The sequence below is a fragment of the Pelodiscus sinensis genome, chromosome 8, assembly GCF_049634645.1.
Source record: "Pelodiscus sinensis isolate JC-2024 chromosome 8, ASM4963464v1, whole genome shotgun sequence".
Classification (NCBI taxonomy): Eukaryota; Metazoa; Chordata; order Testudines; family Trionychidae; genus Pelodiscus; species Pelodiscus sinensis.
In genome coordinates this window covers 3,988,578-4,005,865 of record NC_134718.1, presented here as the reverse complement: position 1 = coordinate 4,005,865, position 17,288 = coordinate 3,988,578, and the positions used below count along the sequence as shown (strand labels likewise).

General features: G+C 43.1%; 1 protein-coding gene and 1 long non-coding RNA gene across 10 annotated transcripts in view; one reads left to right on the top strand and one right to left on the bottom strand.

Moving 5' to 3' along the window:
* USP54 (ubiquitin specific peptidase 54) overlaps positions 1-17,288 on the bottom strand; it is a 114,972-nt gene that overhangs the window by 29,907 nt on the left and 67,777 nt on the right. For 8 of the 9 annotated variants that reach the window (XM_025177889.2, XM_075935637.1, XM_075935634.1 and 5 more), the window contains 6 exons: positions 16,963-17,109; positions 13,051-13,200; positions 8,407-8,575; positions 6,572-6,742; positions 2,745-2,876; positions 2,166-2,537 (listed from right to left, as the gene is read on the bottom strand). In XM_025177889.2, the coding sequence (XP_025033674.1) occupies positions 2,166-2,537; positions 2,745-2,876; positions 6,572-6,742; positions 8,407-8,575; positions 13,051-13,200; positions 16,963-17,109 (1,141 nt within the window). The remainder of the gene's footprint in view (positions 1-2,165; positions 2,538-2,744; positions 2,877-6,571; positions 6,743-8,406; positions 8,576-13,050; positions 13,201-16,962; positions 17,110-17,288) is intronic. The other variant, XM_075935638.1, reaches the window with a different exon arrangement.
* Positions 1-17,288, top strand: part of LOC142830477 (uncharacterized) — an 80,315-nt gene that overhangs the window by 35,306 nt on the left and 27,721 nt on the right. The window lies entirely within an intron of this gene.

Sequence of the window (17,288 nt, the reverse complement as noted above, 5' to 3'; positions counted from 1 at the left end):
CACTTGTAATGGGGGATTTGTGGTAGCAGTGCCTAGTGGGGCTGTGCATACATGGTAGCCATTATGCACTTCTCTGAGTGGTTACATAGTGGTGCATAGCCAACGGTATGCCAGTTCCTTCTCTACAGAGACTCTACATTGAGGTGGGCAATAGTTTTTAATAAGGGTTACCCCAAGATTTAGGTAAGTGGCCAAGGGCCACACTTCTATGGAGAGAGTGCGAGGTCTGGGATAGTGAGGGAGCTTGTGATAGAGAACTGAGGTGCAGGAGAGGGAGTGGGGTCTGAGGGAGTTTGGGTGGAGGAAGGGATTATGATCAGGGGCAGGGACATGGGGTGCAGGGTCTGGGAGTGGTGTAGGAGGGAATGCTGGGTCGGGGAGGGAGTTGTGACCTGGAGGAGGTGGGGAGAGGGGATACAGAGGGTTTGGGTGGTGGCTTAGGGCAAGAAGTTGGGGAGGAGAGTGGGGGTGGGTTCCAGAGGAAGGCTCTGGCTGGAAGGTGCTTACCACCTAGGTGGCTCCCAGCCAGTAGCCCAGCAGGAACATGAGACAAGCTCCATGCCTTTTTGCTAGGTTGGCTGTTGCATGTGGCTCTGCTCCAGCATGGGGAGGGAGGAGACTTCACTCACTGTCCCTGCCTCCAGCAAAATTTCTCAGGGCCTATTGGCTAGAAACTGGACAATGGGAGCTAAGGGATTTTGCTAAGGGGTGGGACAGCACACAAAGCCTTCAAGTCCCTCCCCAGCATGCAGAGCATGGAGAGCCAACCTTTAAAGCAGCAGCTGCTGTGTAGTGAAGGTGCTAGCGAGGTGGCTGCAAGCCAGATCCAGTGGTTTGGTGGGCCAGATCTGGCCCATTAGCCGCCTCTAATCACCCACCCCTGATCTACATGAAACTCTGAGTAGAGGGTGTAGTTATTCAGGAGGCGGTTGGGGCTTATATTCTAGGCCTTCATCTTACTTCAGAGGGCAGGAGGGTGGGAAGACCACCACCCACAGGGACACTTCTCTAAGAATCTCTGTTACTGCAACAGATGAGTAAACTTCTCTTCTTCTTTGAGGAGTGTCTCCATAGCTTCTCCACTTTGGGTGACTAGGTGACTATTGAGCAGTGCCCCTCAGAAAAGGGGAAGGGGCTCAGAGGTACATTAACAATGGTGGATAGCGCCGAAAGCCCAAAGTTAGCACTGAAGCGGACTGTTGCGCTCTTGCACGTGTTTACTAAAGGTATGCACTGATGTCCAGTTTGCTGCTCTGCACATATCAGCGATAGAGATGCGACTGAGAAATGCCACAGATGTTGCCTGTGCTCTGGCACAGCGTGTACAAACTCTTGCTAGACTGTTGTTTCGGTAGCATAAATGGATGCATCCTGATATCCTTTTTGCATAGTCTGTTTGGAGATTGTTTGACCCATTGTGGGTTGTTATAAAAACAAATAAATAGTCTTAGTGATTTTCTAAAAATTTTTGTTCTTTCAATGCAGAGTGAATACTTTTCCAGCAGCTTTTAAGCTGGTTCCCTGCGAGCACCATTTCCTGCCTGCCCCACCTCCCTGCTTCCTCTAATAAAGAGGCAGCAGCATGGAGGGCAGGTGACTCTGCAAGGGCCAATATGCACAAGGAGCCAGCTTTCAAGCCGGCTCCTGGAGCGTACCAGCTTCCGCCTCCACCTCCCCATGCACTGCTGCCTCTGATAAAAGAGGCAGCACTGTGAGAGAGGAGGGCGGGCAGCTCTGTGGGAGCTGATATGTGACGGAAGCCAGCTTGAAAGGTGACTTTCCAAACGTACCAGCTCCCACCTGCCCCCCTCACTCTCCACGCTGCGGGGAGGTGGCTGTGCAAGATCTGGTGCTCATGAGGATCCCCCTGAGCATTGGCTCCTGCATTGCTGCCTCTGTGGGAGACATTGGGTGACAGGTGGCTCTGCCAGAGCTGGCACACGCACCCACAGGCACCAACTCATGCCTCCCTTCTCCCCTCCCCCACCCCTTGCTGCCTCTGATGCATGTAGTCGTTAGGATTAACCAATAAGCCCAGGTTGATCAGTTAATTATTTAAATGACTATACGCTAACATCCCTACGTGACAACTATGATTAATTCTGCGCCTAACTGTATCTTTCCAGTTACAACCCAACAACATACTTCTCTTTCCCCTTCCTCACCTGCATCTTCAGAGAAGGGGCTGAGTTGCGTGTAGCCACAATGGCTTCTCTTGTCTTTACTGAAGATGCTGTCTATGTTTAGAGACTCCCTTTTGGGTCTCCAGGTTGGACGGTACTTGCTAGATGAACTGGATTTGGATTCACTGCTCGTACTCTCCATTTCCCAGTCATGAGAACGCACAGGCAAGTTCTTGGGGCGTCGTACTTCTGACTGACCTGCTACACTCTCTCCACAAGGAGAGCCTTGATTTGCTTGGGCTGGTCTGTTGTGTATCATATTGCTGACTGTCTCTTTAAACTCTCTCAGTCTGTTGGTGCTGCTGGATGGTTTAGGGGCTGTTCTGGGGGCTTGTTTCTCCTTCAGTGTTTCCCCTGCAATATACAAAGGAAAAGGCACAAGGAAAAACACTTCATTTTAAACTGGCAGCACTCTTCTCAATATCATTCTGAAGCCATACAAAGGGACATCAGCAGAGGCAAGACAGACCTAAACACAGAGAGAGCGCACAAGATAGGCGCACATACACACAATCATAAAAACACAGAGAGCAACGAAGCAAATAAAGCAATGCCCCTTGCCTTCACTATGGTATCCTGAAGATTGCATCTCATCCCCTTTTCTCCGAGCCCGGCTAGAACTCCTCTTGCGGTCTGTGAGGGATCCCTTTTTGGAAATATGCCTCTGATTACATTCACTGTCAGTCAGGTGTCCTGAAAGAACAGGAGAACACAGTTTAGATGGCACGAGTCTTTGGATTGATTGTTTGATATTCTAAGACTAGGAGGCTCTTTTTGCTCTTCCTGAACTGCAGACACTCTAATGCTAACTGGCAGCTTCTAGTCAGCAAAGTCACTTATTTTAAATAATTTTTATCTAGGAGTTTTTTTAAATAATCACAAAAGACTAATGAAGCAACTCCAGGGACTGTGCTAAATGAGACAGATCATCTACCGAGAAGCAGTGGATTGCACCTTGCCTCATAATGCTCCAGGGATACCATTATCTTGCAATACCAACACTCCAGCAGCTCTCACTCTCAAACACATACAGCTCTTAAACACACATGGCTAGCTTGATTTTATTCTCATCACAAATTTGCTTTTGCACACCACACACAAATCTTTTCTTTGCATCAAATGAGTCAGAAAATATTTGTTCACAATTTAGATAGATTTTCCCTGTAAGAAAGTCTCAGGAGTAGCTGTGTCAGTCCATAACTTTTAAAACAACAAGTGGTCCTGTGGCACCTTAGAGACTAATAAAAATATATAGTATAATGAGCTTTCATGGGTAAAACCCACATCCTCAGATAAGCTGGAGTGGAAATAACAGAAACCAAGACTTTTGTAACAGCAAAAAAAAAAAAGTGTAAGATTGGTGCTAATGAGATTAATTATGTGGGCTGGAAGTGTTCCATTGTTAGCTTTAGATGTAAAAATGCAGTTAAAAGCAGGGGAGATGGGTTTTATAATGCAACATCCAATTAATGACTTTGTTCAAGCTCAGGGAAACCATGTCAAATTTGTAGATGAATTAATCGTTTAAAATGAGTATCAAAATTCAAAAAACACACTGAAGCAAAAGGAGAACTTGCTTTCAGGGACAGTACTGCATCAACAAATAAAGATGTGACAATGGGCATGCAAGGGCAACCCACACAAATGGAGATTAATGTGACAAATATCCTGTGAGTTTGTAGTATATATTCTTTAGAGAGAGATAATAGATATATGGATATGGGGAAAATGTGAAAAGAACAAGAAGGGTGTCTGGAGGGAAGACTGAGGGAGTGGTAGATAAATTAGGGCATAAGTGGCTGAGCAGGAAAGATGCCATGAAGTGGTGTTAGGGGAACTCATTTTTTCACAACATGAGCTTCAGAATGACAGCAGGCACATAAAACTGTTTAGTCTAAGGATAGAAGATATCTTGTAGCAGTTAGCATGGTGATAAAAGGAGCACACACTGCATTCAGAGTGCACAATTTCTTTGGTTAGCTTTAAAAAGTTTCCATTCTGATGGCAATGGTATGTTAGGGCATTTCCAGGGCTGTCACAGCAGCTATATGCAGAGTACCACTGCTGTTTGAGTTGGGGCTCTTAGAGCAAGAATATTTAATATTGATCTAGTCCTTAAATACACAGTTAGCCCCTGTGAATTTGGAGGTTGACAGCTTTACCAACACTTCTGTATTTCCATCCATAAGTTGGACATGGTCCCACTGCTACAATATGGGGCAGTCTCAGCAGAGGTGCGGAGGACTACATGAACATGGAGCCTGAATTATCTTGTTCCCCAAACTGTGAGCCTTCTAGACCAGGGACAAAGGCCACTGATGAGGAAGCATGAGAAAAGTTTGCAGCATCTGTGTGCATGCTGTACTGGGCTATGAATTTCAATCTCCAGAGCTGTCAATCTTGCACCTTTCCTTAATTTTGCCGAATAACTAAATTAACAGGATTTCTCCTGAGCACTCAACACACACATGCAAAATCTGCCTTGGACAAGTATTTTTACATACTAAATGCCTCACATTCAAACAATCATATGGTTTAATAGACAAACAGTGATGTCCATGAAAAGTATCTTTATAGCCTCAAAGGTGGGGAGCACGAGGTTAGAGAAAGGAACAAAACCAAACCACTGGAGATAGATCCTAAGGGGAGGTCAGAAGTGTGAGCAGAGCAGTTAGAATTCATGCACTGTTTAGCTCGAGACCAGTGGCTGCCAGAAGGGGCAGAGGGCTAGCTCAGCTACTCTTAGTGAGCCCCACCCATCCCCATCCTGACATACCCAGGTGCTTGAGGGCACATGACCCCAATGGTCTTCCTTCCCAGGAGGACGATGTGGGACGGGGTTCACAGAACTCTGGGGTGGAAGATTGGGGGAAGTGGCCATTAATGAAGAATCCAGCTTTCTCCCAGACTGATTCAATAGCAGTTGCCGTTGACAGGAGTCAGCATTTGGTGGCTGAGCGGTTGCGTGAGGCTGGGAGATTAACTTTTTGGGGGAAGACTTGAATAGGAAAGGAGGAAATGGAGAAGACAAAGGGGGATGACCAAGTAGTAAGCAGCTAACAGGCAGGGACTGAATATAGCTAAAAACTAAATCAGAAGAGAGGAGGTAGTTTTGAATTAGGCAGTTACTGATGGGTAAGAGCTGGAGGGAAAACATGGGACAGAATCAGCAGGAGAAGAAATAAAAGGAGAGAGAGTCACTACACAAATCATGGAATCAATAATATAAATGTTGAACTTCATTTGCTCATGTGTTTTCATCCCCATTCCCACCCCTCACCTCTTTGGCCTACTTCAATTATAAGGCTATGTCTACATGGCAACATTATTTTGAAATAACTAGTGGTTTTTTGAAATAACTACTGTGGTATCTGTAGCTACCAAATATTTAACAAGGCAATAGAAAGTATATCAATCATCCAGAGCCAAAGGCCTCAAGTATCAGTTACTGAATGCATGGTGAAGAATCAAAAAGCATAGAAGAACACCGATTTGAAATCTACTCGTTAGCAAAGTCCAAGTTACTCATTATGAGAAGTACCTTCCCCAACTCTGATCCAAATTGTAAAAGATTTGAACCACAGATCAATACATGTATGCTGTTACAAACAGGACGGCAAGAACTTTGAGTGAAATAGCACCAAAATGTGCTGCTTGGAGAAATTTTGGTGTAATCATGAGCTATCCATTTAACACGTATGCCCTTTTTGTGAAACTTACTGGGTTTGGTGTACACAACACATAGTTATACTGCTAGCAGGTTTTTGGCGTATGGGAAGATCTGCTCGTCGACCTCCTGCAGTCCTTTATCAAAAATGCATGTCATAGTTCTGTGCCGCATTCAGGAACAGACTGCCCAGGTCACAGGCTGGATGCTTTGTGATAAGCATAGGCCACAGCAGATAGGGTAGCTGTTCGCCTTGAGACTACCACCCATCTCCAACTAGATTCTCCCACCACACCCCTCACGGAGCTTCCTCTGTAGTACAGCTTGTCCTCCCACTCCAGACCCACAGCAGCTTGCCTCCACAGTACAGACACAGTTATCCTCTGACCTCTATTTGCCGCCACTGCAGATGGACACCCTTCACAGATGCCTACTTTAAGCTGAAACTCCCTGATGACCACATACAGGTCCCAGTAGCATAGACTCCCTTCCCATATGGCCTCAGCTACTTTAGTGCAGGCACTTGCACATGCAACCCATTGACAACATTTTGAAATAGTGCTTTGTACAGCTGCACCATGCTGTTGATTGCAGACCATAATCCACCAGATTCCAGAACTTCAAAGAGCATCCCTGTGCCAGGATGCCATGGGCTGTATTTAAAGAGATATTGTTTCATGAGCTCTACTGCAATATGCAGATTCACAATGGCATCTGCTACCTGTGTCCCTGCTGCTTTGCGAAGCCGTGTCATTCTCCACATTGTAGATGACTGTCCCCTGCGAGTCAGAAGAGAAGTGACTGACCACAGACTCATGGTGTGAGTGTCTATAGGGACAACTGTCTGTAGAGGAGTCTGTCCTGGTGTCACTCGAGATGGAGGGCTCCCTCCCTAATTAAGAAAGTAATGGCAAATGTCAGCCTCTATTTGGAATATACAAATCAGGAGAGTTTATGACAGGAATAGAATGGAGAAAACCAAACCAAAGCAAATAAGCAGGTGTATAAACAAAGAGATACAAAAGAACAGCCTACACAAAATTCACAGATTCAAAGATGGTAGAGTTGACTGGAAGGAGACTCATGTCATCTAGTCTGATCTCTTTTCATCTAGGGGAGAGGTCAAAAATACATTTTTGCATAAACCTGACTTTTATTTAAATGCCTCCAAGTTTGCTAAATCACCTCATGATGAAAACTGCCTATATCCAAGTGAACGGTCAACAAATTAATTCCAAGATGATTTTGTTCTTTATTAATGAACAAGCCTATTAGCAAAATTAAACTGCAGAACGGATTCCTATAGGGTATCACAGAGGCAAAAAAACTAAGATTCTAAAAGAGAATTGGAGATTTATATGGATAACAAGAATATTCAGAATTATAATAGTTAATTATAAGAACTTTCAAAAAAGACATTAAACTTCATACATAAGTGTTTAAACCAACCTGTTAAATAGGGCATATCTGATTCAAGGTATCTTTCCTCTTAAGCATTTAGTGCTGGCAGCTATTGAAGGCAGGTTCCTGTACTAAGTTGAGAACAAGTCTGATCGAGTGTGACATTTTTCCTGTCCCTAACCCCTTTAAAATATATAGTCAGATTTCTCTGTCTTTTTTCCCCTCTGTCTGCAGGAAAAATACTTTGAATAGTTTATAGAATTGTGTGTATGTACAACATACCCATCTATACATATGTACACGTGATGAAACTAAAGAAATGCACAACTGAACACATGAGCTCTCTGGTTACATAATCAGTTAGTTCGGTGGCCACTTTGGTTTCTTCTGGGAGCAGAAGAATATTCAGAATCAAATTTCTGTGAAAGTTGTCTTCTAGACTCACAAGCCTCTCCTTTTGGTTAAAAGTTTTGTCGTTCTTGTGCAATATTGTGGGAGATCGCAGCCATCAAAGAACAGATGATCCTGGATAGTCAAAGACCAATACCATGGAATACTTTGAGTGTCAGGGCACAGAGCTTGAAACGGACTCTTTATTCAACAGGAAGCCAAACACCTCAGGGAGACATTGCAGGACAATGTACAGAGAGGTTTGTGACAGTACCAAGTTGATGGTGTCTCCAAAGAGTGTGGCTTCAGTAGTAAGTATGATGAGATACAGTGATTAGCCAGAAGATCTGCTTCCCTTTGGATAGGGTGCAATATGATGGACAACTACAGATGGGCAGACTGATTTAATCAGAGGTCAGAAAAAAAATTAACTGAGATTGTAGAGAACACAGGTTCTTTGAAGCATTTCTCTCTCTCTCCCTCTCTCTCTCTCTCTCTCTGAGCACCATGCCAATTTGTCTGGGTTCAGCTTTAGCCAATGCTCTGTGTGTTTATTTTAGGCCAGACATTGTAACTTATGGAGCTATAGTTTGGAAGAGGGAGGTTTAAGAATTAAAATACTGAGGAGCTCTCTCAGGACTCTAGTTCAGCTTTGATCAGTGACTGAAACCCACTTAGTAAATATCACCCAAAATGAAGCAAACATTTTCAAACAGAAAGGCTAGTATGGAGATGAGCATAAAGCATCCAGTTCAGACTGTTTACCTGAGTCCTCGCTGTCATAGCAAGTCCTGCTATACTGCTGTAATTCCACCGGAGGGGGCAAGTCTTGCACTGACACTGGAGTGCCTCTCGGATCTGCATAAAGCAGCAGTAAAGGCTGATAATGACCTTTGATGCACTTGGTCACAACATCTTTCCACTTTGGACCAATCTGTATTAAAAATCAGGAAAAAAACCACACTGCTCAGGTTTTCTAGTTACTTCTCTCTTTTCTCTCAGGCAAACCAAGAGGCTGGTTCTTAATCCCTTCATATGCTGCATTGTACAATCCTCTGCCCTGCACACCTGCCTCCTCTTAAGATTCTGGCCAACGTGCTAGCGACAAATGATAAGTGATCATAATAAAGCTGCACTCATTCTTCCCAGAGCCCCACTCTACAGTCACCTGCTGAAGCATTTTGTGCTTGGTATAAATTCTGAAATGTTACTGAAAGTAAAGATGTTAATTAAAATGGACATTTCTGTGCCTTCTTCTGACAGCCACCATACTGCGGAAAAGGGACATAATTTGTGATACCAGCTGGACAGCAGCCTAATGTTAGCAGAGATCAGCACCAGTTTAGGTCTTGTTTTGATAATGCAGATATTTGATGTTTTATAAATTACTGTTTGTTAGAACATAGGCTTATACTAATGTCCTCTCAAATACAGAGTTTATTCATGTTAAGAAAAACTTGTTAGCATATAACATTTCTCAATATTTCACTATCCAATATCAAGCCACATTTTTGATATTATCTCTTTGGTACAAATGATTATCAATTAATCATAATTTACAAGATGCATTAAGTTAAAAAAAAAAGATTATCCACAGATTTCCAACATTGGGATTAATTGTGAGCACAGGAAACATTGGATAAGTATTTATCCAGCATGCAAGTGGTTAAGCTCCTTGCTGTATAATCATTTCTTTTTCAAAAGGTCAGCATGACTGTATTTTCCATTTTGGTGAGCCAGACTTTAATTCTTCCAGCCAGTATTCATTTGAAAACACTTCCCTAATGTTTTAGTACAAGTTTTTTGAGATGCACAGATCATCTGCTCCATCAGGGCTGCTCCTTACACAAGTATTCTGATATTGTACTGTATTACCCTTGGCAAGGTTTCACTGCAAAGGAACGTGACCAATGAAAGTGGAGTGCAGGATCAGGTCCAGGATATAACCGTTACAGGACCGCTTGGGAATAGTGACCATAATATAACAACATTCAACATTCCTATGGTGGGAAGAACACCTCAGCAGTCCAGCACCCTGGCATTTAATTTCAAAAAGGGGAATTACACAAAAAGGAGGAGGTTAGTTAAACAGAAATTAAAAGGCACAGTGACTAGAGCCAAATCCCTGAAAGCTGCAAGGAAACTTTTTAAAGACACCATAATAGAGGCCCAACTTAAATGTATACCCCAAATTAAAAAGCATAGCAAGAGACCTAAAAAAGAGTCACCGTGGCTTAACCACCATGTAAAAGAAGCAGTGAGGGACAAAAAGGTATCTTTTAAGAAATGGAAGTCCAATCCTAGTGAGATAAATAGAAAACAACATAAACACTGTCAAATGAAGTGTAAAAATGTAATAAGAAAAGCAAAAAAAGATTGAGGAACAGCTAGCCAAAAACTCAAAAAGAAATAACAAAATGTTTTTTAAGTACATTAGAAGCAGGAAGCCTGCTAAAAAACCTGTGGGTCCCCTAGATGATCGAGCTATAAAAGGAGCAATCAAGGACGATAAAGCCATTGCGGAGAAACTAAATGATTTCTTTGCTTCAGTCTTCACGGCTGAGGATGTTGGGGAGATTCCTGAATCTGCACCGTCCTTTGTGGGTGATGAATCTGAGGAACTGTCCCGGATTGAAGTGTCATTAAGAGGAGGTTTTGGAACAAATAGAAAAACTTAATGTTAACAAATCTCTGGGACCGGATGGCATTCATCCATGGGTTCTAAAAGAACTCAAATGGGAAATTGCTGAGCTATTATCTGTGGTTTGTAACCTATCCTTTAAATCGGCTTCCGTACCTAATGACTGGAAGGTAGCCAACGTGACACCAATATTTAAAAAGGGCTGTAGAGGCGATCCTGGCAATTACAGACCAGTAAGTCTAACTTCAGTACCGAGCAAATTAGTCGAAACAATAGTAAAGAATAAAATTGTCAGACACATAGAAGAACAGAATTTGTTGGGCAAAAGTCAACATGGTTTCTGTAAAGGGAAATTATGTCTTACTAATCTATTAGATTTCTTTGAAGGGGTCAATAAACATGTGGACAAGGGGGATCAAGTAGGTATAGTGTACTTAGATTTCCAGAAAGCCTTTGACAAGGTCCCTCACCAAAGGCTCTTACATAACTTAAAATGTCATGGGATAAGAAGGAAGATCCTTTTATGGACTGAGAACTGGTTAAAAGACAGGAAACAAAGGGTAGGAATAAATGGTAAATTTTCAGATTGGAGAGGGGTAACTAGTGGTGTTCCCCAAGGGTCAGTCCTAGGACCAATCCTATTCAACTTATTCATAAATGATCTGGAGAAAGGGGTAAACAGGGAGGTGGCAAAGTTTGCAGACGACACTAAACTGCTCAAGATAGTTAAGACCAAAGCACACTGTGAAGAACTTTAAAAAGATCTCACCAATCTAAGTGACTGGGCAACAAAATGGCAAATGAAATTTAACGTGGATAAGTGTAAAGTAATGCACATTGGGAAAAATAACCCCAACTATACGTACAGTATGATGGGGGCTAATTTGGCTACGACAAATCAGGAAAGAGATCTTGGAGTTATCGTGAACAGTTCTCTGAAAACTTCCACACAGTGTGCAGCGGCGGTCAAAAAGGCAAATAGGATGCTAGGAATTATTAGAAAAGGGATAGAAAATAAGACACAGAATATCTTACTGCCCCTGTATAAAACTATGGTACGCCCACATCTTGAATACTGTGTACAGATGTGGTCTCCTCACCTCAGAAAAGATATTGGCCCTGGAAAGGGTTCAGAAAAGGGCAACTAAAATGATTAGGGGTTTGGAACGGGTCCCATATGAGGAGAGGTTAAAGCGACTGGGACTTTTCAGTTTAGAAAAGAGGAGACTGAGGGGGGATATGATAGAGGTCTATAAAATCATGAGTGGTGTGGAGAGGGTGGATAAAGAAAAGTTATTTATTAGTTCCCTAAATAGAAGAACTAGAGGACACCAAATGAAATTAATAGGGAGCAGGTTTAAAACTAATTAAAGAAAGTTCTTCTTCACACCGCGTGTAGTCAACCTGTGGAACTCCTTGCCAGAGGAGGCTGTGAAGACTAGGACTATAACAGAGTTTAAAGAGAAGCTAGATAATTTCATTGAGGTTAGGTCCATAAAAGGCTATTAGCCAGGGGATAAAATGGTGTCCTTGGCCTCTGTCAGAGGCTGGAGAGGGATGGCAGGAGACAAATCGCTTGATCATTGTCTTCGGTCCACCCTCTCTGGGGCACCTGGTGCTGGCCACTGTTGGCCGACAGGATACTGGGCTAGATGGACCTTTGGTCTGACCCAGTACGGCCATTCTTATGTTCTTATATTCTAAAAAGGGAATGGTTTACAGCTTTCCCTTAGACACTGTGCTTGATGAGATTATGGAAGAAAGCTTTCCTTTTTACTTCTGTGCCTTTGTGATGAGGGGAAATATAAGGAGAGGGGCATGAGATGAAGCCCAATGAACTAATGCAATGTAATAATCATGTGCCAAGATCCCAGTGCTGATGGCTTTGATGCCAGGCATTTCATCACAGGCGGGGGGAGGGAGGGGGGAGCACTGGTAAAGAGAGGGATGAATGATGTGCCTCAGGGAACAGCTACTAGAGAGGAATTGCATCCAGAAATTTCAGCTGTGAACCTGAAGAGCAGGGACTCAATAACAATACCATTTGTTGGGGCATGGGAGGGGCTAAGAGGTGGGGTTTGAGAAATGTATCCATGGCCTCAGGTGAATTATAAGATTCCAACCAACAGCATAAAGGCAAGACTGGCAAGCAATTAAACACAACCAGAGTGAGGGCATCTGGGCCCGCTAGTATCACTGAACAGTTGTCAGTTTACCAGGTACAGGTTGCCATGGAGGTCTCTGCTATACAGAAATTCACAGCTGTTTCAACTTTTGTCATCAGCAGTGCAGGCACTAAGAAATCCAAGAAAGGTCAACAGAAATGAAAGAGTTTGAGGTGACACCACGAAGATCAGAAATAATGTAGATCAGGGGACTCTCCCCTCACATAATCAGAAGATATCTTTGAACAGAGAAGAAACAGAATCCTGGGCACTTTCATTTTTCTCTTCTTCTCTTTCCCCTTCTGAGTTCCTGAGACTCTTTACACTCTTCTCATTAAGCCTTTTTATTTTTTATGATTCTCCCATTTTGAGTGGGTCATCCTCTTTTGCAAAAATCAGGTCTTCTGGAGAAAACATCTCCACAGGATTTACAGAAAGCATGAGTTTGTTCAGAGAAACCTTTAGGAGCAATGGAGTTAAGTAGGACCTCAGATGTGAGAACACAAAGTTTCTGAAATCTTTGGAAAGCAGCATGGATCTGCTTCTCCACCAATACCCAAAGGGTTCTTAGCATTTACAAAAATAAAGCTTCCATTTCCTTACCTCTTTGACATGGGCATCATCAAAGTACATCCACTTTCGGATCTTCGTTTGGAAGAAGAAGGTGGAGTAATGTTTTCCATAGTAACAGATCATTCCCACCAAATATAGTTCTGACTGCTTTGCTCTGTCATCAGTTACCCTAAAAAAGAGCTTCAAGAGGTGCACAAAAGTAAAGAGAGGGAGAAAAATTATGCAAAACTTGTGCTCATTGTTTCATCTGAAGAGCTAACAATGATTTTCAGACCCATGGTAAGTGTTATACACCATTTCCCCAGACTGAGCAAGTGAATCATAGAACAGTTAAATGATTGGCCTACCGTCATATGGCAAATCAGTGGCAGAATCCAGGGCCCTGACACTTATCCCACAATTGCCTTGTAAACAGGGCATTTATATCTATGACGTAATCTTCGATTAGACTTTAAAGTGTATTTCTGCTCTGAAAATTAATAAACATGGATCTTTCTTACTCAACAAAAAGCCTAGTCCCTATGTGCTCTCTGTTGTAGCTGCTGGCTTTACTTGGTGACTTTTAAACATTAGTCTTTACTTCCCCCTCTGGGCAACCAACTCCGCTCTGATATGCAAGAAGGAGCTGAAGTCTGTTCTTGCTCTAGCAAGAGCAAATTTAAGTCAGTGGCCTTGCAGAGGTACAACTAAGGGCTACAGTAGTGGAGGTGCTGCCCTTCAAATCCTAATTTTCAGGCCAGGCAGTCAGAAAAATCATCTGCTGACTTAAATTTGGGGAAAAAATCATTTAGAATTGACAGACTCATAAAAAAATATTCTGGAGTCACTTTTCAATGCATTACTGACTGATTTATGTTTTAAGAGATAAATCTTGTTCTCAAGAGATGCATCTGCAACTTAGTGCAGATCCATGCCAAGTAGTTTAATTCGTTTCTCAGGCCTGATCTATACTTCAAAAGTTAAGTCAACATATGCTGCATTAGGTTGAGACAGTAATGTGTCTGTCCACACTACTGACCCCTTCTGCTGATGTCAAGGGCTTTTAAAATCGACTCCTGTACTGCACCTCTGAGAGAGGCACAGCGCTTCAGTTGACATTAATGTGTTGATTTAATTTCAAGGGACTGGCCTCCAGCGGTGTCCTAGAGTGCTCTGCTGTGACTGCTCTGTAGAGGACTTTCAGCTCCACTGCACTTCAGCCAAGTACACAGGAAAAGCTCTGGTGAACTTCTGAATGTTCGTTTCCTGTTTGATCAATGTGGAGAGCTCACCAGCACAGCTGACCATGCATGGCGAGCTCCAGCATGAAGTGTACAGGAGCTGACTGCTCTGTGGGGAGAAGAGTCTGGGCAGGCAGAGCTCTGAACCAGCAGAAGAAACGCTGACATCAAAGCCAAATTGCACAGGCATGGGAAAGCAGGGCTAGACCAGGAACACACAACAGAGTGTGCGAAAATAAAGGAGCTTAGACAAGAATATATGAAGATAAGGTAGGTAAATAGTTGCCCTGGTTCTGAGTCACAGACATGCTCCTTGCATGAGGTACTGACCCCATAAGTTTCCCAAAGCTCTCCAAGGATCCCTCCCAGGTGCCCCAGGTGGCCTTGGGAAAAAATGAGGACATTGCTGATGAGGAAAAGGAGGAGACTGTGAGGCAGGCAAGCAGAGGATCCACTCTCCTCACCAACCCCGAACCTTTTCCTAACTTTGGAGCCACCTCCCTCTGACCCTGCCCCAGACCTACTGTTGTTGGACTGTGATGGCAGGGAAGGTACTCTGGTGAGTGCACATTTATAATCACACTACAGGGGCTAAATGCTATTGTTTTTAACGTGTAATCTGAGGTGAACAAGCACCCAGTTCACTCAGCATGCTCAGGTTGAGTGGTGGTGTAGTGTACAGGGCAGCACATGCAACAATGGGGGCAGCTTGGTAAGGAACATCACTGCAGGTCATTCATGAAACTGATTCTCAAAACCATAGAAACACAGCGCCCCTTCTCATTTCCCTGGGGTGTCTGGCCGCCAGCTGATCTACCTCATCCCCCACCACACCCTAACCTTTTCCTCCCTTGCTTTCATGGATACAATGACACACACAGCAAGCAGCAGCAACAAGAGGACTATTGGTTTTACTGAGGTCTAGCCTAATGAGCAAACTCTGCCAGTGTGCCTTAAAATATCCAAAGGCACATTCTACCACCATTATGCACTTGTTCAGTTTATATGGCTGTCCAGGCTGCCTGTGTACAGCCTCATGAGCTATTGGAGCAAGGGGTAGGCTGGGTCTGCAAGGATCACTATTGGCATTTCAACATCACCAACAGTAATTTTATCTGGAAAAGAAGTTCCTTCTTGCATCTTTCTGAAGAGGCAGGAGTTCCTAAAGATGTGCGCATCACGTACCTTTCCCATCCACCCCACGCTCATGTCAGTGAAAAAGCCCTTGTGCCTGCAACACCATTGAGAAGTATCCCTTGCAGTTTATGTACTCTTTGGCAAGGTGATCTGGTGCCAAGACAGGTGTATCTGTTCTATCTATTGCCCCACCATAGTTAAGGAACTCCATCGTGGCAAAATCATCCACTAGGTCCTGCATGTTTCCCAGAGTCACTACCCTGCCTAGCAGAATTGTATTGATCGCTTTGGCTACTGCATGTCAGGACTGGGGAAGCACTTGGCACAGTTCCATCCAAGTGCTCTTATACATATAAAAGTTCTGCAGCCACACTCATCCCATAGCTGCATAACTACACAGTCCCTCTAGTCAGTGCTTGTCTCCCAGGACCAGAAGCAGCATTCCATCCTGTCAAAAAGTGTGACTGTTGCCAGCATCTGCAAATTGTTCCATTCCATGGCTTCCAGCCCGCCTGTTTGTGTGGCATCACATTCTTCTTCACAACAGTTCCTGTCTAGGCTCTGCAAATCCACAGGGTAAAGCATGAGGCATACAGCTGAGCAGGGTCAATGCTTACCATGCTTTGGCATCTGCACAGGTAACCCAGGCTTAAGAAATAAGTTGCAAAAATGATGGCTTGCCATTGATTTGAGAGAGAGAGGCAGAGGCAAGTGCATTATAGGAGGCTAGCATATACCCATAATCATCTGTGAAAAGGTTTTTGGCCCATGAGGCATTGAAGAGCCTACCACAGAATTCCAATCAGCTCCAGGAACTGAGAGCTATGAGCCCAATAATGAGGATGTGGCTCTGTACGTACTAGGGACATGCAGAACTGAACTTGTTAAATCAGAGGCTCCATGTTCATTTTAATAAAAATCAGCCTAACTTTGTAATGTAGACATACTCCCAGTGTCAAGTGAATCACCAGTGATAATTCCTAGTATGTGGAAATCAACAGTTTAAACCTCAAATTTGATATTTTAAAAGTGCTAACACCTCAGAAGAAATGACCTCCAGAGACAAACTACAATAAAATATAGCCATATTCAGTCACTGAGAAATTTAAGATACTACATAAAACAATCTCCCACAGTCTGGTGCGTTATCTCTAAAATAATCCCAGAGCCATGATCAAATCCCTGGATGGGGTTACTTAGGAACAAGTTTTTAAAAAAAACCAAACCAAACATACCACACCACAATTTGGCTTCATTACAAATACAGATAGGAATCACTATTGTTCAAATGAAAAGAGCCCTACAAATAGTGGAAGAGAAACAGACAAATAATTTGGACCAAAATTAAAATCAGAAAATCCCCCTGAATGTGGGAAAAATTTGGATTCAGATCTAAAATTAGCACTCAGAGTCATTCTCAATTTTTAAGAACCTAATGTGACATTAAGAATATACAATTATTAGAATTAACATTTTAAAATATACGATTAAGAATATACAACTGCAAATGTTTTTACAAGTGAACAGCACAGACAGGTCCTGGGAAAAGGGGATTTTTAGACTGTCAAATATGCACTAGACTCACATCTCCCAGTTTGAGGCAGGTGCCCAGGCTGTGAATGACATCCTCAGCTAGATCAGAGTGGTCTGAATCCCATACCAGCCCAATGGTGATGATCTGGGGAGAGTTCATTAGCACACGACGGATACGTATCTTTTCCCCACAGTTACTCTGAAATGAAACAAAAATCCACAGGGACTTTTTTTATAACTAAAATTGAATGTATAATTTTTTTATAACTATACAACTTCACAGTTGACTGTAGTGCCACAGCAGGGGCTTTTCTCTTACTTCATATGGAACGCGGCTGGAATACAGAAGATTCTACATGCTCAATATAGGAAGATGTG